This window comes from Capra hircus, chromosome 3 (genome assembly GCF_001704415.2).
Source record: "Capra hircus breed San Clemente chromosome 3, ASM170441v1, whole genome shotgun sequence".
Lineage (NCBI taxonomy): Eukaryota > Metazoa > Chordata > Mammalia > Artiodactyla > Bovidae > Capra > Capra hircus.
Window position 1 is genome coordinate 74,266,073 of NC_030810.1, and position 21,269 is coordinate 74,287,341.

General features: G+C 38.6%; 1 protein-coding gene across 1 annotated transcript in view; it reads right to left on the reverse strand.

Moving 5' to 3' along the window:
• The window catches only part of DPYD (dihydropyrimidine dehydrogenase), a 926,917-nt gene that overhangs the window by 125,325 nt on the left and 780,323 nt on the right, over positions 1-21,269 (reverse strand). Inside the window, exon 20 of the mRNA XM_005678060.3 lies at positions 14,347-14,526. Coding sequence (XP_005678117.1) covers positions 14,347-14,526 — 180 coding nt within the window. The remainder of the gene's footprint in view (positions 1-14,346; positions 14,527-21,269) is intronic.

A 21,269-nucleotide genomic window follows, 5' to 3' on the forward strand; every position in this document is an offset into this window, starting at 1 on the left:
AACCACCTCAGTATTCTTGCCTTGAGAACCCCATGAACAGTATGAAAAGGCAAAATGATAGGACACTGAAAGAGGAACTCCCCAGGTCATTAGGTGCCCAATATGCTACTGGAGATCAGTGGAGAAATAACTCCAGAAAGAATGAAGAGATGGAGCCAAAGCAAAAACAACACCTAGTTGTGGATGGGACTGGTGATAGAAGCAAAGTCCGATGATGTAATGAGCAATATTGCATAGGAACCTGGAATGTTAGGTCCATGAATCAAGGCAAATTGGAAGTGGTCAAGCAGGAGATGGCAAGAGCGAACGTCGGCATTCTCAGAATCAGTGAACTAAAATGGACTGGAATGGGTGAATTTAATTCAGATGACCATTATATCTACTACTGTGGGCAGGAATCCCTTAGAAGAAATGGAGTAGCCATCATGGTCAACAAAAGAGTCTGAAATGCAGTACCTGGATGCAATCTCAATGACAGAAGGACAGAATGATCTTGGTTCATTTCCAAGGCAAACCATGCATATCACAGTAATCCAAGTTTATGCCCCGACTAGTAATGCTGAAGAAGCTGAAGCTCAATGGTGCTATGAAGACCTACAAGACCTTCTGGAACTAACATTCAAAAAAGATATCCTTTTCATTACAGGGGACTGGAATGCAAAAGTAGGAAGTCAAGAAATACCTGGAGTAATAGGCAAATTTGGCCTTGGAGTACAGAATCAAGCAGGGCAAAGGCTAACGTTTTTGCCAAGAAATGCACTGGTCATAGCAAACACACTCTTCCAACAACACAAGAGAAGACTCTACACATGGACATAACCAGATGGTCAATACTGAAATCAGACTGATTATATTCTTTGCAGGCAAAGATGAAGAAGCTCTATACAGTCAGCAAAAACAAGAACAGGAGCTGACTGTGGCCCAGATCATGAACTCCTGACTGCCAAATTCAGACTTAAATTGAAGAAAGTAGGGAAAACCACTAGACTAACAGGTATGACCTAAAGCAAATCCCTTACAGTTATATAGTGGAAGCGAGAAATAGATTTAAGGGATCAGATCTGATAGAGTGCCTGAAGAACTATGGATGAGGTTCGTGATATTGTACAGGAGAGAGGGATGAAGACCATCCCCAAGAAAAAGAAATGCAAAAAGGCAAAATGGCTGTCTGAGGAGGCCTTACACATAGCTGTGGAAAGAAGAGAAGCAAAAGCAAAGGAGAAAAGGAAAGATATACCCATCTGAATGCAAAGTTACAAAGACTAGCAAGGAGAGATAAGAAAGACTTCGTCAGTGATCAGTGCAAGGAAATAGAGGAAAACAACAGAATGGGAAAGACTAAAGATCTCTTTAAGAAAATTAGCAATACCAAGGGAACATTTCATGCAGAGATGGGCTCGATAAAGGACAGAAATGGTATGGACCTAACAGAAGCAGAAGATATTAAAAAGAAGTGGCAAGAATGCACAGAACGTATAAAAAAGATCTTCATGACCTAGATAATCATGTTGGTATAATCGCTCACCTAGAGCCAGACATCCTGGAATGAGAAGTGGGCCTTCAGTTCAGTTCAGTTCAGTTCAGTTCAGTTCAGTCACTCAGTCATGTCCAACTCTTTGCGACCCCATGAATCACAGCACGCCAGGCCTCCCTGTTCATTACCAACACTTGGAGCTCACTCAAACTCATGTCCATCGAGTCAATGATGCCATCCAGCCATCTCATCCTCTATTGTCCCCTTCTCCTCTTGCCCCCAATCCCTCCCAGGATCAGGGTCTTTTCCAATGAGTCAACTCTTCGCATGAGGTGGCCAAAGTATTTAAGAAACATCATTACAAACAAAGCTAGTGGAGGTGATGGAATTCCAGTTGAGCTATTTCAAATCCTGAAAGATTATGCTGTGAAAGTGCTGCACTCAATATGCCAGCAAATTGGGAAAACTCAGCAGTGGCCACAGGATTGGCAAAGGTCAGTTTTCCTTCCAGTTCCAAAGAAAGGCAATGCCAAAGAATGCTCAGCTTACCACACAATTGCATTAATCTCACACTAGTAAAATAATGTTCAAAATTCTCCAAGCAAGGCTTCAATAATACATAAACCATGAAGTTCCGGATGTTCAAGCTGGTGTTAAAAAAGGCATAGGAACCAGAGATCAAATTGTCAACACGCACTGGATCATTGAAAAAGCAACAGAGTTCCAGAAAACATCTATTTCTGCTTTCTTGACTATGCCAAAGCCTTTGACTGTGTGAATCACAATAAACTGTGGAAAATTCTTCAAGAGATGGAAATACCAGACCACCTGACCTTCCTCTTGAAAAATCTGAATGCAGGTCAGGAGGCAATAGTTAGAACTGGACATGGAACAACAAACTGGTTCCAAATAGGAAAATGAGTACATCAAAGCTGTATATTTTCACCCTGCTTATTTAACCTATATGCAGAGTACCTCAGGAGAAATGCTGGACTGGATGAAGCCCAAGCTGGAATCAAGATTGCCAGGACACACAGTAATAACCTCAGATATGCAGATGACATCACCCTTATGGCAGAAAGTGAAGAAGAACTGAAGAGCCTCTTGATGAAAGTGAAAGTAGAGAGAGAAAAACTTGGCTTAAAGCTCAATATTCAGAAGACTGAGATCATGGCATCCGGTCTCATCACTTCATGGCAAATAGATGGGGAAACAGTGGCAGACTTTAGTTTTTTGAACTCCAAAATCACTGCATATGGTAACTGTGGTCATGAAATTCAAAGACGCTTACTCCTTGGAAGGAAAGTTATGACCAACCTAGATAACATATTAAAAAGCAGAGACATTACTTTGCCAACAAAGGTCTGTCTATTCAAGGCTATGGTTTTTCCCGTAGTCATGTATGGATGTGAGAATTGGACTATAAAGAAAGTTGAGCACCGAAGAATTATTGCTTTTGAATTGTGGTGCTGGAAAAGACTCTTGAGAGTTCCCTTGGACTGTGAGGAGATCCAACCAGTCTATCCTAAAGGAAATCAGTCCTGAATATTCATTGGAAGGACTGATGTTGAAGCTGAAACTCCACCTGATGTGAAGAGCTGACTCATTTAAAAAGACCCTGATGTTGGGAAACAGTAAAGGCAGGAGGAGAAGGGCACTACAGAGGATGAGACTGTTGGATGCCAACACCGATTCAACGGACGTGAGTTTGCGTAAGCTCCAGGAGTTGGTGGTGGACAGGGTGGCCTGTCGTGCTGCAGTCCATGGGATCGCAAAGAGTAGGACACTGCTGAGTAACTGAACTGAACTGAATTGATTGATGCAACAGCCCACAGGCAGGTCTCTAACCATGGATTTTTCATTTTAAGTTTCCATATACTTGGTGATAAGATTAAATTGTTTCAAGTAATTCCAGTTTACTTTAATAAAGTATTATATATATATATTCTGGTCACAAGTTCTTTGTGTGATACAAGTATTATGGATAGTTTCTCCAATTCTGTCAATTAAATTTTCATTTCCTTAACTTGTTTTTTGTTGAGCATAAGTTAATTTTGATGAAGTGCAACTATTAATTTTTTTCTAGTATGTTTACTTTTTCTCGTATCTTAAATAAAAAAATTTTCTTATCCCAGAGGATATTTACCTACATTTTCTTTAAAAATTATATAGTATTGTTTTTACTTTTACATCTGTGATATATTTAAAGTTACTTTTGTGTCCTGTGTGAGGATAATATGAAGGTTCATTAAATATCTATATATCTATATCTATATATGGTTATCCATTCACTCCAGCTCCATTTATCAAAAAGTCATTCCTTTCTCCATTGTATTGCTTTGGTGTCTTTGTCAAAAATCAATTGAGTGTATATTTGTGGATTTACTTCTAGATTTTCTATCTGTTCCATTGATCTATTTGTCTATCCTGACACTAAAACAGACTTGCTTGACTACTCCAGATTTATAGAAAATCTTGAAGGCAGATAGATCAAATCTTCTAAGTATGTTCTTTTTCAAGATTCTTTTGGCTACTGCTGGACCTTTGAAATCCAATATAAATTTTAGAATCAGTTTGTCAACTTCTACAAAAACATGTCCTGGGATTTTGATTAGGATTGTCATACAGCTACAGATCAATTTGAAGAGAATTGCATCTTAGCATATCTCTCTATTGATATTTCTTCATTAAGTTTTTCAGCAATTCTTTATAGTTTTGTAATTGGTAGTTTTCAGTGGGTAGTTACTGCACAAACTTTAATTTGTTCCTAAGTATATTGTCACCCTGCTTATTTAATTTATATGCAGAGTACATCATGAGAAATGCTGGACTGGAAGAAACACAAGCTGGAATCAAGATTGGCGGGAGAAATATCAACAACCTCAGATATGCAAATGACACCACCCTTATGGCAGAAAGTGAAGAGGAACTAAAAAGCCTCTTGATGAAAGTGAAAGTTGAGAGTGAAAAATTTGGCTTAAAGCTCAACATTCAGAAAACAAAGATCATGGCATCTGGTCCCATCACTTCATGGGAAATAGATGGGGAAACAGTAGAAACAGTGTCAGACTTTATTTTTGGGGGCTCCAAAATCACTGCAGATGGTGACTGCAGCCTTGAAATTACTCCTTGGAAGGAAAGTTATGACCAACCTGCATAGCATATTCAAAAGCAGAGACATTACTTTGCTGACTAAGGTCCATCTAGTCAAGGCTATGGTTTTTCCTGTGGTCATGTATGGATGTGAGAGTTGGACTGTGAAGAAGGCTGAGTGCCGAAGAATTGATGCTTTTGAACTGTGGTGTTGGAGAAGACTCTTGAGAGTCCCTTAGACTGCAAGCAGATCCAACCAGTCCATTCTGAAGGAGATCAGCCCTGGGATTTCTTTGGAAGGAATGATGCTAAAGCTGAAAATCCAGTACTGTGGCTACCTCATGCGAAGAGTTGACTCATTGGAAAAGACTCTGATGCTGGGAGGGATTGGGGGCAGGAGGAGAAGGGGACGACAGAGGATGAGATGGCTGGATGGCATCACTGACTTGATGGACGTGAGTCTGAGTGAACTCTGGGAGTTGGTGATGGACAGGGAGGCCTGGCGTGCTGCGATTCACGGGGTGGCAAAGAGTTGGACACAACCGAGTGACTGGACTGAACTGAAGTGTTTAGTAGATTTTGAATGCTATTGTAAGTGGCATTTTAAAATTTAATTTTTGGGTTGTATATATAAAAATACAACTGACTTTTGTATATTGTCTTTATCCTGTGAAACTGCTAAGTTCATTTATTGATTTTCATTTCCAGAGAACAGAAAGGAGAAATAAGAAGTCCTTCTTAAATGAACAATGCAAAGAAATAGAAGAAAACAATAGAATGGGAAAGACTAGAGATCTCTTCAAAAAAACAAAATATCAAGGTATATTTCATGCAAGGATGGGCATGATAAATGACAAAGAGAGTAAGGACTAAACAGAAGCAGAAGGGATAAAGAGGTGGCAAGAACACACAGAAGAACTATACAAAAAAGGTTTCAATTACATGGATAACAATGATGGTGTGATCACTTACCTAGATCCAGACACTCTGGAGTATGAAGTCAAGAGGATATTAAGAGGCACTACAATAAACAAAGCGAGTGGAGGTGATAGAATTTTAGCTGAAAGCTATTAAAAATCCTACACAATGATGCTGTTAAAGTACTACATTCAGTATGTCAGCAAATTTGGAAAACTCAGCAGTGGCCATGGAACTGGAAAAGGTCAGTTTTTTATCCCAAAGAAGGGCAGTGCCAAAAAGTGTTCAAGCTACCGTACAACTGTGCACGTTTCACACGCTAGCAAGGTTATGCTCAAAATCCTTCAAGCTAGACTTCAGCAGTATGTGAATTGAAACTTCAAGATGTAAAGGCTGGGTATGGAAAAGGCAGAGGAACCAGAGACCAAATTGCCAAGATTCCTTGGATCATAGAGAAAGCCAGAGAGTTCCAGACAAACATCTACTTCTTCTTCATTGACTATGCTAAAGCCTTTGACTATGGGGATCAAAACAAACTATGGAAAATTCTTAAAGATATGGGAATACTACCTCACCTGCCTCCTGAGAAACCTGTGTATGTGGTTTCAAGAAGCAACATTTGGAACTAGACATGGAACAAAGAACTGGTTCAAAATTGGGAAGGGAGTATGTCAAGGCTATATACTGTCACCCTGCTTATTTAATTTCTGTGCAGAGTACATCAGGCGAAATATAGCCTGGATGAATCACAAACTGAAATCAAGACTGCTGGGAGAAATATCAACAATCTCGGATATGCAGATAATATCATTCTAATGGCAGAAAGTGAAGAGGAACTAAAGAACCTCTGGATCAAGGTGAAAGAGGAGAGTGAAAAAGCTGGCTTAAACTCAACATTCAAAAAACTAAGATCTTGGCATCTGGTCTCATCAGTTTATGGCAAACAGAAGGGGAAAAAGTGGAAGCAGTGACAGATCTTATTTTCTTGGGCTCCAAAATCATTGTGGACAGTGACTGCAGCCATGAAATTAAAAGACCCTTGCTCCTTGGAAAGAAAAGCAGTGACAAACCTAGACAGCATTTTAAACAGCAGAAACATCACTTGGCCAACAAAGGTCCATATAGTCAAAGATAACATTTTTTTCCAGTAATCCTGTATGGATATGAGAGCTGAACCATAAAGATGGCTACATCAGGAAGAATCCTTTTGAATTGTGATGCAGGAGAAGACTCTTGAAAGAGCCTCTTAGACAGAAAGGAGTTCCAATAAGTCAGTCTAAAGGAAATCTACCTGGAATATTCATTGAAAAGACTGACACTGAAGTTTCAATACTTTGGCTATCTATTGCAAACAGCTGACTCTTTGGAAAAGATTCTGATGGTGGGAAAAACTGACGTCAAAAGGAGAAGGGAGCAGTACAGGATAAGATGGTTAAATAGCATCACTGATTCAAGACATGAATTTGAGCAAACTTTGGAAGACAGTGCAGGATCAGAAAGCCTGGTGTGCTGCAGCCCATAGGATCTCAAAGAGTTGGACACAACTTATTGACTGAACAAGAACAACAATAGTGTTTTTACAGGTGCTTTACAAGTTTTATGTACACAATATTACTACCTGCAAATTAAGACAGTCTTCATAGTCTTTGTTTCCAATTTGGATACCATTTATTTCTTTTTGTGTCCTTATTGCTGTAGTTAGGGCCTCCAGTATAATGTTGGATATAAGTAATGAGTGTAGATATTTATGCCTAGTTCTTGAGCTTAGGGGAAGTTGATTTTTTTCACCATTACATATAGTATGAACTATAGAATTTTTATACATGCTTATCAGACTGAGGGTTTTCTTCCACTAGATTGCTTAGGTTTTTATGATGAGTAGTTGCTGGATTTTGTCAAATGCTTCTTCTGCCTCTAAGGACTTGTATATAAAACATATATAGAATTCCTAAAATTTAATTTAAAAAATCAACCCAACTTTTAAGTAGGGGAAAGAACTGAACAGACTCTTCAGAGAAGAAGATATATGGATATGTAAAAAGAACACAAAGAAGTGGTGAACTTCATGAATTTTCAGGGCAATGAAAATTAATATCACAGTATGGTACTCCTATACATACACTAAAATGTCTAAAATGGAAAAGAAAGAGAATGCTAAATGTTGGCTGGAATGTGGAAAAACCAAAACACCCATCTGCCATTGTAGGAGTGTAAAATGCTGCAATCACTTTGGAAATCTGTTTGTAGGTTTCTTATAAAGCACACACATTACCTTATGGTGCAGATATTACACACCTGGATTTTACTCAAGAGATGTAAAAATTTGTAATCACAAAACCATTTATGCCTGAATGCCTATTTCAGATATATGTATAATATTGGAGAAGTGAACATAGCCCAAATGTTGATTTGAATGAATACTCAAATTGTGGCATATTTATACAATAAAATATTATTTCCCAATAAAAGTGAATTGCTTTACAGCCCCCCAAAACATGGATGAATCCCTGAAACACTGTATTGAGTGAGAATAACCACACAGAAAAAAGTATACATTATGGAATTCTAGTTGTATCATGCTAAAGAATATGAGCAAACTAACTTGCTTTTGAACTGTGGTATTGGTGAAGACTCTTGAGAGTCCCTTGGACTGCAAGGAGATCCAACCAGTCCATTCTGAAGGAGATCAGCCCTGGGATTTCTTTGGAAGGAATGATGCTAAAGCTGAAACTCCAGTACTTTGGCCACCTCATGCGAAGAGTTGACTCATTGGAAAAGACTCTGAATCTGGGAGGGATTGGGGGCAGGAGGAGAAGGGGACGACAGAGGATGAGATGGCTGGATGGCATCACTGACTCGATGGATGTGAGTCTGAGTGAACTTCGGGAGTTAGTGATGGACAGGAAGGCCTGGCGTGCTGCGATTCATGGGATTGCAAGGAGTTGGACACGACTGAGCGACTGAACTGAACTAAACCTATGTTGATGGAAATTAGTGTTTGCTTCTGGTGGTAGGAAAGGCAGAGAGATAATGACTGGGAAAATGTAGAAGGGAATCCAAGAGGTGTTGGTAATGTTGTGTATCTTGATAGATATAAGGATTTTATTGGTGTTTTGTTGGCCAAAACTCATCAAATGGTTTAAGATCTGTCCATTTTTATGTAAATTAAACTTCAATTTGGAAAAATGAAAAGCACAAAAAAATAAATAGCATGAAGACATAAAACTTGTAAAGTTTTTAGTAAACAGGAGATACCACTGTTATTATGAGGACTTTTGCAATAGTCATGCTTATGACATTATATATTCCTTGTGGATGCTTCTTTGTTTCCTGTATTGAAAAACATACCAGAGACAAGTAAATAGATAGACATCTACATATAAAGCACCACAACTAAATAGCAGCAGTTTTATAAAATCATATTCCTTTTGATTTTAAAAACATGAGAATGATGCATCTGGTCGTATAGATGCACAAATTTTGGTTTTTATCATCAAAATAAAACCTTGTATTATGAATCACTATACAAGCACCAGACAGTGTTTCTGATTTTATCCTAATGAAAGCTTTTTAATAAGTACACATTATGTTCACTTATTAATATCACTGATAGGTATTTCATCATATTTTAATACCTACTGAAAGTAATTTGGCACGTTTACTGTTTTCTTCTAAAATGCTTGCTATTCTTGAAAGGGCCTGGCTGGAATTTTAATTATAAACTGGCTTTCTTTTTTTCTTCTAAAGAAGGACACCACAGATAGTCTGTGCAACTTAATTCTGTTAACATGGAGCATTGTGCGAGGTGCTTGAAAATTCAAATATAAATGAGACATGATCTCTGTTTTCAAGAAGCTCATAATGAGCTCAGTGATGGACAAGAAATAATATAACTAGAAGATCATCTAATAACTGCAATACTGGTTATATGAACAAAGGGCTGAAGGAGAAAAGTGAAAGTGAAAGTCGCTCAGTTGTGTCTCTTTGCGACCCCATGGACTATATAGTCCATGGAATTCTCCAGGCCAGAATACTGGAGTGGGTAACCCTCCCCTTCTCCAACCCAGGGATCGAACCCAGGCATCCTGCATTTCAGGCAGATTCTTTACCAGCCGAGCCACAAGGGAAGCCCAAGAAAACTGGAGTGGGTACCCTATCCCTTCTCCAGGGAATCTTCCCAACCTAGGAATCAAACCGGGGTCTCTTCCATTGCAGGCAGATTCTTTACCAACTGAGCTATCAAAGAAGTGACTCAATTTTCCTAGAGGGAGAGGAAGACAGTCATAGATGACTTCACAAAGGAAGTGACATTTAAGACAGATAACACATTTAAGATTTTTTTTAAAAAAGAGTGATTAATATGTCATTCAGCAATTCAGCTACCATGCTGTTGCTCCTACATGATGAACATTAGGTCAGGCACTGGCACACAGTGTGGTCTAGACCCTCAAGAAGCTTATACTCTAGGTACGTGTTGCCAATTCTAGAAGGAATCAAGGTCGCTCACTTGCATAGCTCATTCTTTTCACTATGGCTTCTTTCCATCTCATTTTACTAGACTCATACACCATAAAGGACTTTTAAGTTCAAAGTTACTATTTTTCTTTTTTCATTTTTGATGTAATGGGGAAAATGATGGCATAGTAAATATCGACTGTTAGTTCTACCACTTAGCTGTTTTCTTACAACATTTATTTATTCCTTCATTTACTTATTCAAGCATCATTTATTAAGCCCTTACTGAGTATCAGTGGGTACCCAGGAATTGGGATACAAGGGGAAGACTGTCTGGCAGAAGAATCAGAGATGCAAAAATTCAACTGCTGTGTGATACTGGTTGCAACTCAGATGGAAGAAGGAAAGGAGAAATTAACCCTGGTGAGAGAGGTCAGAGAATAACTCAAAGAGAAGAGGATGCTTTAATTACTCTTTAGTGAACTGGAAAGACTCCAGATGTAAAGAATAGCAGGTGAAAATGCACACAGATCCCAAGCAATCAGCTGTGTTGTCCTGTGTTGTTTTCTCTCAAGGGCTCTTGCTTAGGAATTCTGCTTTTATCCTAAGCACAGAAAAGTGCAGTAATTTCCTTCCATGCTTTCTGACTGTAAAATTTTGGTTTTCTCTTTTAGCATGCAATTTTTCCCATGTTTCTCAAGCAAATAATTGCAACATAATTCTTATTTTCACATCTTAAAATGCCAAATATTAGCATTTTATTTTCTAATGTCACTAAAATATATACTTCGCCTCCAACTCTAAAGAAGAATTTGTGGATAAAGATATAATCGCAGTTACATTTTCATTTAAGTATTCTTCACAACACTTTATCTAAAATACTTAAGGCGAATCGTATTTCAAAATTCAAAAACTTTTTTGGACTTTAGGAAAGAAAAATGGTACATTTACTACATTATACCTAATACCTCCAGCAAGATGCGAAGTGGCAACCTGGACTCAAACACATTAGTCTCTCTGCAGTAAACATGCAAATGTTCACTCTAAGAGGAATAAATAAAGATTATAAATAGCCTCATATCAGTTCAGGCCAGGTTTGCTGCCAAATGAGTTATGTGAAACATTTGGTTACAGAGTTTTTTGGGTTTCAGAATTGTTAATGAGAGAATGCGGACTTGTGGTTATCCTCATTTTATAGCTTAAGACACAGATTTAGAGAGATTAATTAACTTGCTGGAGTTGCTTAGCTAGTAAGTGAGGAGGCCTCATAGAAACCCCACAGGCTTACTCTGAACTCTGCCAGTAACCACTGTCCCACATGCAGCAAGCAAACATTTCACTTTTATTGAGCTGCCAGTTTTCTGCCAGGTAAAGAGGGAATTAAGGTAACTGAGTATAAAATAAAAGGGTTTGGCTACAGATGCCCCTCCGTTTTTGATGATACTGTGAATAGTCTCAACTTCCTAATCCTCACAGACATCCTCATTGCTGACTGTCTGCATGGACTCTGAATGTCATGCCTTTGAGAACTGTCTCTGTCCTTACAATTCTTCTTGCTTATGTGCCTTTGATCCAACAGCTGAACTAACTCCCTGGTTCCTCAATGGGCATGTTCAACCACTGGCCGTTCAGAACCCAGCGTGCTGCTTCTCTGGATTTCCTCTCCCTATTCTCTATGTCATTTCTCTTCCAGCTCAAAATCATTTCTTACCAGCTTTCTCCCACAAAAGAGGCTTGTGTTGTGTCCATCACTATCTTCTCAGTCTCTGACTGTATTCAGTTGCTATTCTCTTCATTCCTCTTGGCAACATGGATCTTTGTGTTCTTCCATCAGAATCAGGATGTTAAAATGCAGATTCCTGGACGCACCTTTGACCAGTTAAATCAGGATCTCTAGGAGTGGAGCCAGGGAATCTACACTGTCAGACGCATGCCACATGGTATTCAAGCACCATGAGTTCCAGATCAACAGCTCTGTGGTGTAGCAGAGCTATGACTGCCCTTCCTATGGAATCTACTCTCATGCTTGCAGGCACAAACTTATACAACTTGCACCATAAGACCAGAGCAAACTATAAATGCCTGACTTCTTGCTCTTCCAAAGTCACATGAAGAAACATTGCTTGGGAAGTTTAATCAATTAATATGTGAGGCATGCATTAGGGAGAATATATTAAATATACTAATTACTTGAAAGATAACATGACTAATTTGGCCAAATCCTTGTTTCCATGGCTCAAGTCTCATTTTCCTCCATCTTCAAACACTGTACTGTAATTGGTTTCTTCTAAATTTCTACTCTAATTTATTCTAGCCTGACCTCTGAGTGAAAGATTAAGTAGAGTAACAATTATACTTTCCAAACAAATTTTTTTTCCTGTCTAAAGAAGCCAGCTACTTCTAGCGGGGCTTTTTAAAAGCGTCTGCATTTTCTCTTGTTTCCCTATAGCATGAAAACATGGTAAGAAGCAGCATCCTACTCTTTAGCTAATGAGAATATAATATGAATTACTGTCAAAGGTACACACACATACACACACCAGGAAAGAACAGCTAGGAAGCCACCTGTACTGTGGACCCAGAGTGCTTTGATTCACTATTAGGAATATTAACCTAAAGGAGATAGTCACCTATTGTTTGAGTCATGTCTGCCCTCACCAGAGACTCTGGGGCATAGATCTATTTACCAGACCATCTGCTTGTTCCTCAACTTAGTGCTGAGAAATGAATTAGTAATACAATCACATAGGCAAGATCTTCTTTTTTAACAAATGACAATACTGGAAATTACACTTACAATTTTGATGAAGGCTGGGCTTACCAAAATAAAGTCTAAACCTAGATTCAAACCATCTGAAAATCAGTTTCCACTTATGTTATTGACACAAGTGTCTCCATCATTACCTATCTTTTATTTGAATATGTAAGTTTTGAAATGAGTGTGGAAGTCCTTTAGAGACAGAATGACAGAGTGCAATGCAGCCTCTCCCATTTCAGCTCTCACGATGACTGCATACATTTGAGACAATGCTTTTATAGATGGTCATAAACTATCAAAACTATCATGTCAGAAACAATTAACTTGATATATTTACATTGCATGAGCATAAAGTTATTTATAATTTTTTTTTAGTTATGAACAACCTTGGGATATTGACGGTCATTGATAAAGGCATGAACACTCACTGTCTAAATACTTTCAGACTCAGTTTATGATAATATGATTAGTTACACTAATAATACTGCTTAGGCACAGTCTTGCTAATTATAATATTATAAATATTAATGTCACCCAGCCTTTCTGTTTGATTGCCATTCATGGAGTCATTATCACGATATTTTCCTGGAAACCAGCAAGATTTTACTTCCCCCTCCTTTTATTTTTGATCACTGGACTTGCAGTCATTCATACACATTAATCTATAGGAAGCTCTTAGTTTTGGCTGTCTGTTCAGAGAAGAATAGTGATATTTCCAATTAAAACCAGCCAAATGTATATCATTATATGATATTTCTCTTATTCTTTCTGAGTCCCTAACCATGCCATCGAAAGCACAGAACCCAGGGTTTTTGTTTTCCATTCTTTTTCATGTGACCTGTTTCAAGTTAAGATTCATTTGAATTATTAAATGCTTCCTTAAAGAATCTTTTTATACTTGCCTCTCTTTTTTTAAAAGTTAATTATTGATGTAGTGACAAGCTGAAAAGACTAAGAATTATAATTTTTTCCTCCCCTCATTCAGGACTCAAGAAACGTCTTCTGACAATGGTTGTCTATTTAGAATAATACAAAGGAAATACAAAGGCAAAATACTGAATGTTGTTTCAGAAAAGATTTGCTAAAATCACTGTATTATACAAAATGTAAATGTAGTGTATATTTCTTTGAAAATAGCAGTTAGAGAGAAAGTTGGGACATAACCTTTTGAGCCCAGATTTAACCACACACATAGCAGAAGCAGTTACAAAAGATACTGATTAGATTTTAATTTTAAAAACTTCATCATATTATTCAGGGCTCCAGTGATTTGATTGTCTGAAAATAGAAAGGTAATGTTATAATTTCCAGAGCTGGTTAAAGAATAAAGAAATCTCCAGCCTCCCACTGGAAAGAATGCCAGTCATCACCACAGTAAGCAAGAATTTGGAGGCATTTTATACTATAAACTTCAATCTTTCTCCTTTATATGACCTTGTGTTATACAGGTTTCATAAAAATGTAGCTCAGAGACCTGTCATATAGTTGTAATCAAGGCTCCTTCAGAACGATTCTACTATGCAATCATATCCAATGGGGCATCTGTGTTTCCCCTGTTAGTAGGGTGGTGGGAGGGCAAACAAGACCCGACATGGAAAATGAAAAAGCCAGAGTTCTCAAGGACAACCCAAGAGAGGTGACCACATACCTTTCCCACAAGTTCAGCAATACAAGGAACTGGTTTCCCTTTCTGGTGACTCCTCGTGGCTGGACTCTGCCCATCCCAGTCCTGTAGTTCTTCAATGCTTTTCAGATAAAGCAAGGCTTTGAGGCCAGTGCAGTAGTCTTGGATGACAGTGAAATCCTGATTTTGAATAGCACTGCATACCTAGAAAAGGTAGAGCAACCAACAGAATGTCAGTTCAGTTCAGTTCAGTTCAGTCGCTCAGTCCTGTCAGACTCTTTGCAACCCCATGGACTGCAGCACACCAGGCTCTCTGTGCATCATCAACTCCCAGAGTTTACTCAGACTCATGTCCATTGAGTTGATGATGCCATCCAACCATCTCATCCTCTGTTGTCCCCTTCTCCTCCCGCCTTCAACCTTTCCCAGCATTAAGGTCCTTTCAAATGAGTCAGTTCTTCACATCAGGTGGCCAAAGTATTGGAGTACCAGCTTCAGTCAAACCAAGAGCTAATTCTCCAAACAGACTCACTTTTCAGACAGTCAACACAATTTATTTTATATGCCAGGCACTGGTCTAAGCATGACATGTCAGTCATTGCCTGCAGAGGATGGGAGTGTTAGGGAAGGAAAAACTGCCAAGAGGCACAGGGAAACTTTCAGGGACTATGGATACTTTCATCAGCTTGATGTGGGGACAGTCTCACAGGTATATGCTTATTTCAAAACATCAGACTGTATACTTTAAATATGTGTAAAGTGTTAGTTGCTCAGTTGTGTCTGACTTTTTGCAACCCCATGCCTGTAGCCCTCCAGGCTCCTCTGTCCATGAAATTCTCCAGGCAAGAATACTGGATTGGTTTCCATTCCCTTATCCAGGAGATCTTTCCAATTCAGAGATTGAACCCAGGTATCCTGCATTGCAGGCAGATTCTTTACCATCTAAGCCACCAGGGAAACCCTTAAATATGTATAGTTTACTGTATGTCATGTATAGTCAGTATGGCTGTAAAAAATTAGGTCCAATAGGTAGAATTTCCAAGGAGTTAAATTCAGCACAACATAAGAATGGACATTTTAATCTCTCATTTTCTCTCTGTTAAGATGTACTGCTTGGAGGTACATGTCCAGGCTGGTCATGTACCTTGTTTGAAGGTGGTCATGCTGGGCTGGAGTGCTCTCATCAGTTAACTCAGCCCTCAGGTACCAATGCCTACCTCTTCAGCCTCATATATGGTTGTTCTTCTTTGTACTCACTGTGCTCCAATCACCCAGGTCTTTCTTCATTCCCTCAGATTTGCCACATTCTTTCTTTACCTTGACACCTCGTAAAACCTTGCTGCCTGGAAGGCCTTTGCCTTTTACACATGGCTGACTAACCCCCCAGCTTCAGTCTCATGGGAAATATTGCTTCTTCAAGGAGGCCTCTAGGAGCTCCATATATGGAGCTATAGGTTAAAGCCTCCTTAACTCATACAGTTTTGACTTCTAACTTTTGCAAGATTATTTGATTGGCAGCTCCCTTCCCTGACAGACTGAAGCTTTAGGAGGGAAGAACCTATATTTATTTTGGACAACATATTATCCCCAGTGACTAGCATAGAGTTTGCCACTTATTCTGCTCTTAATAGAGATATGTTTAATGAATGCATATGCAGGGGAGATTTTTTTTTGCATGACCATTTGTTAGAAAATAGAGATTTAATTCTAGAGTTAAGGAAGTCTGAATCTGGGAAATTAGGATCCTTCTAAAACAACATATTTGGGAGTCTGTTAGGATTTGAGTTAGAGCTTGAATTTAGTGGATTTAGAGAAACACTTCCAGATTGATTACTTACAAAGACAGTTCTCCAATTTTTATACTACACATAGACTCCAGAAACTCAATTACATTTACTCATTGCTGGTAGGATCTCTTCATCCATATGGCCCACCATCACTTAAACAGAAAATTTATCACCTAGAATTCAATGACTCTCCACATCCATATTTCAAATCAATCCAAAAACACAACCATCCAAACAAAAGTAAGCAAAGAAAAATTCAATTCTTGCCTATCTTTCCAGATGTTAGATTCTTAGCATATATCATAGTGCCTGGTGACAGCAGCCAATAAAGAAGCTCCAATGCTTTGGCCACCTGATGCAAAGAGCTGACTCACTGGAAAAGACTCCGATGACAAAAAATTTAGGCCAAGAGAAGGAGGTGATAAGGATGAGATGGTTGGATGGTATCACAGACTCAGTGGACATGAGTTTGAGCAAAGTCAAGGAGATAGTGACGGACAGAGAAGCCTGGCATGCTGCAGTTCACGGGGTTGCAAAGAATCGTCTACTACTTAGCAACTGAAAGACAAAAACAACAATGAAAACTCATGTCATATGTGAATGTAGATGAGGAAATACCTGAAAATAGAAGGATAAACCATATTCTATTTCAAGGTCCCTTAAAGCCTTCTGGGTGTTTAATTAATATATTTCATTACATTCCTCATGCCTAGCACACCACCAGATACTTAGCTGTTGCTAGGCTGGTTGAGAAAATTTACTGAAAACATACCGAGAGGCTCTAGAATAGTGAATGGGAAACAGATAGAAACAGAGAAAGGGCAAGAAGTATGTATACCTAGCAGTTCTCAGCAAAGAGTGGTAGTAATTTCACGATGTATATATAAAAAGGCCGAATGTGGGATTCTGGGAATAGAAGCATTTAAAATGAAGGGTTATGGAAGACAATGAAGGACACTCAGAAGAGACCCAAGACAGCATCGCCCAAGATGTCAAATGCTGCATGAAGGGTCCATAATCTCAGAAGTGAAAAGGTATCATTAAATTTATCAATCAAAAGATATTAGCATTTATGGTGGATAATTTATGCAATAGGGCAAAAGCATGTTATGATGAATTGAGGAGTAGATGAGGATTGAGGAACTGAAGATATGAAGATGGAATGATCTGATGAGAAGTTTGGCTCATGTAAGAAAAAGAGCAGAGCTAGTGGTATAAGTAGGAGAATTTTGTGTACTATTTTTATAAGGATGAAAATGGCTATGTTTTAAGGGAATGTGGCCATTTTATATTTCAGAATAAAACAGAATGGCTTTTGTATACTAAATTTCTGTCAAACTTGGTTGAATGATGATGTGGTAAGAATAAAACAATGCAATATATCACATGAGGTAGGCTCTTACTATGGGCCACATACTCTGTTCAACACTTTTTAATATGTTATATCATGCAGTCCTCAAAATAACACTAAGAGGTAGGTTTAATTTTTAGCCCTATTTTACAGATGAGGCAAGTGAAATGCAGAGACATTAACTGACTTGTCCCAGGCAGGCCACATGGTTAGAAAGTGGATTATACTACATAATTCATGACCATGCGGGCTGTGACTTAGGTATAGACATTCACAGCAGAAAAAGTTTTCATATAACGAAAATTATTTTTTCCATAAACCAAAACCATGCATATATATTTCAAATGGTCAATTATCTTCAACCCAAATATAACTATTGTTTTGAAAAACTGATACCAGTAGATAAAAACTGTCAATGTCTTCATGTTTTATTGACTTCTTACTTGTATAGTATGAGTAAAAACAACAAGCCAAAACCAAAAGCAGAAATAAAAACCTTTCATTTCCTACTGTGAAGGGCTGTATGTTACCACAATGTAGGAAAGAACCTTGAATAACTAAATACAGACAAGAATATTTTCTAGGAAGTCCATTTATATCACATAAAAAACCTGTTTCTTAGGAAGAACAATTCAAGCATTAATTAGGCCTGTTATAACTTTCTTAGAGTTGTTTTCTTTTCAGAACAATGATAAAGAACATCATTATAATCTCCTCCACGGGATTTTTTTTTTTAACTGCAAAAGCCAACTGATGCTTTACTTAATCTTCTTTGTTCACTGTGACATTCAATTTTTTTTTTGTAGTATATGCTAATGGGTACACTTTTACTATAGTCTTAAAACATTTACCCATGTGAACATAGAGATCAGATTTTGAAAATCACATCATGTCATGTAATTTATAGGATGTTCACGATTGCTGTGAAAACCTGCAGCTGAAAGGACTCCGAAAAGGACTCTAGCCACGTTGCAATGCATGAATAATTGTTTAGCCTTAGTCCTCCCTAACTTTCCTGGTGAGAAGATACAGAAGCCACTACTTCCCTTAATCCACAATTTGTATAGAGTGGACTCAACCAAGTGGTGCCAGAGGGAACGGGGTGACTTGTGTATTTTAACTATGGACGATCACATGGTGCTAAAGACGAAAAAGACCTCCTCTTTTTCCCACCCTCTTGTATGCTCTTTATTCTACTGGGCTTACATAATTGGGAGCCACATTGAGCATGTGGAGAGAACATAGAACTTGAAGAGGGAGGAGAGACTACCAGCTGGTGACTGAACATGGCTGGGATGGTGTGCTATGCTGGAAACCCTGGACGCCACCATTGGGTCAGAAGGGACAACTTCAGACATTTTTCATCATAAAGCAACTGTCACACTATTGATATACTTTCGTAAAATAATTTAACTTTTTTCCCATAAGATTAAACATTAATTTTCTGAAAGAATTTCTGGTAATAGAAACTTTTAGATTGCTCTCTCTTTGAAAAATGTGATATATATATATCACATACATACATACACACACACACACACACACACACACACATATATTATCAGAGGGTCTTATTAAATTGTAAATTCTGTTTCTGTAGGTTTGGAGTGAGTTCCAAGTTCCAAGTTTCTGCCTTTGTGACAAGCTTCCAGGTGGTGCTAGTGTTGCCAACTACACTTAGAATAACAAAGATTTAAGCACCGGAGAAGGCAATGGCACCCCACTCCAGTACTCTTGCCTGGAAAATCCCATGGATGGAGGAGCCTGGTGGGCTGCAGTCCATGGGGTCGCGAAGAGTCGGACACGACTGAGCGACTTCACTTTCACTTTTCACTTTCATGCATTGGAGAAGGAAATGGCAACCCATTCCGGTGTTCTTGCCTGGAGAATCCCAGGAACAGAGGACCCTGGTGAACTATGGTCTATGGGGTCGCACAGGGTCGGACACGACTGAAGTGATTTAGCAGCAAGCATTGGTAGGGATGAATTTCTTCTTATCTTAGAAATGCCTTCTGCAAAGTAGATTTCTTCCAGACAAATAATTTCCTGCTTTTTGTTATTAGACTGCAATATTTTGGCCCCTTAAAGCTCTACTTATAATAATGTTATTTGTGAAAACACAAGAGTAGTTTTCTGATGAAGCAGTAATGAGACTGGAAATAAATCTTAGGATGCAAGCACACCATAGGGAACAGGGCTCTGTCCATGGGATTTGATGCTCAGAAAATGGATTTGCTCAGAAAGGTGCCTTGTTCTTGCCTAACCTGCACTGAGGGCTTATCTCTATCTCAAAGGTAAATGGTTCCTTTTAAAACTCCAAACATGTAGCTGCTATTCCTAAATGGGTGTATTTTATATGACATCTCTTAATTGTTTGTTTAACAGCTCTGATTAGGACTCTTAATAGCTGTTAACATGTTTGCTCAGTATAATTTGTAAGTTCTTTATGGTGAAGGCTGGTTTATCTTTCTTCGCAGCAGGGCATCAGGTGCCATTATAAGGATCATTGCCACCATTAATTATTTCCATAAGCGTGAATCTCCCTACAGTGAGCTGTTCTAAATAGGGGCCCTTGATTCTCAGCAGGGCCAGCTGTATGCAGAAGCTGAGTATGTGGTGACCCCCTGTGAAGCATTATTTGAGGTGTGCCATAAAGTTCCCACGGCCACCAAACGGTCCCCTCCAGAGGTCTGACACAGTGCCCTGAATTTTCACTTCAGGTGCAGGCACATTTAATTGGAGCCTGTCTATGTAAAAATACCTGGGTGGTGACAGAGGGTTGCTGGGTGCTACTTCTTTCTCATTATTTTTCATTAAATGAGATTACCATATTAGTAGTAAATTACCTATTTATGGTGGTCTATATGTTTAAAATCTCCTTCACATACATTGAGAGAAATTCTCAATACTCAATGCAAAGCTACAAATTAGGCAGGTGAGAGGATAGTATCAATATTTGTGCTTCAACAATGGAAAGAGCTTGAACTTGAACTATTTCTTAAAATCTAATCAAGTGGTTTTTATGCCAGATCAAGTAGTATAGCCTAGGGGTTAAGCGTATGCCTGTAGAAGTTTGGCAGAATTGGGTTTAAACTACATCTTAGCTGCCTAAGTATGTACAACTTTCTTCACCTAAAAATGGAGATTAAATATTATGCACATAGGAGAGTAAAAGGTAACATATTTAAAAGTGCATAAACTAGTGAAAGTGAAGTCGCTCAATCGTGTCTGACTCTTTGTAACCCCATGGAAGGTAGCCTACCAGGCTCCTCTCTCCATGGGATTCTCCAGGCAAGAATACTGAAGTGGGTTGCCATTTCCTTCTCCAGGGAGTCTTCCTGGCCCAGGGATTGAACCAGGGTCTCCCGCATTGCAGGCAGATGTTTTAACCTCTGAGCCAGTAGCCAGCACTTTGTAAGCTAGATTGGCCCCCAACATAAATTTCATAACATGTATAAATCATCATAGCATGAATTAGGCAGAATATAATTTTTTAAATCTGTATTTTTGTGGTCTAATGCAGTAAAAGGTCATGGATATTATTTTTATTTGCATTAAGCAATAATCTCAGAAAAAGCTTAGGTCTTGTTGTCAAAAGACATGTTTGAGACCCAGTTAAGTCCTTCAGTAGCTGTGGGACTGAAACTAGTCTTTGAGCTTTTTGAGTCCTCCTCTCCCACCTTCCAGTTGGAAAACACTAGATGATGATATCTGATTCATCACTGTGAGGATGAAATTACCTCATGAAGGTGGAACTACTGTGGAAATTGTAGTATTATTTAGACAGACTGGTATTAAACTCCACAGTT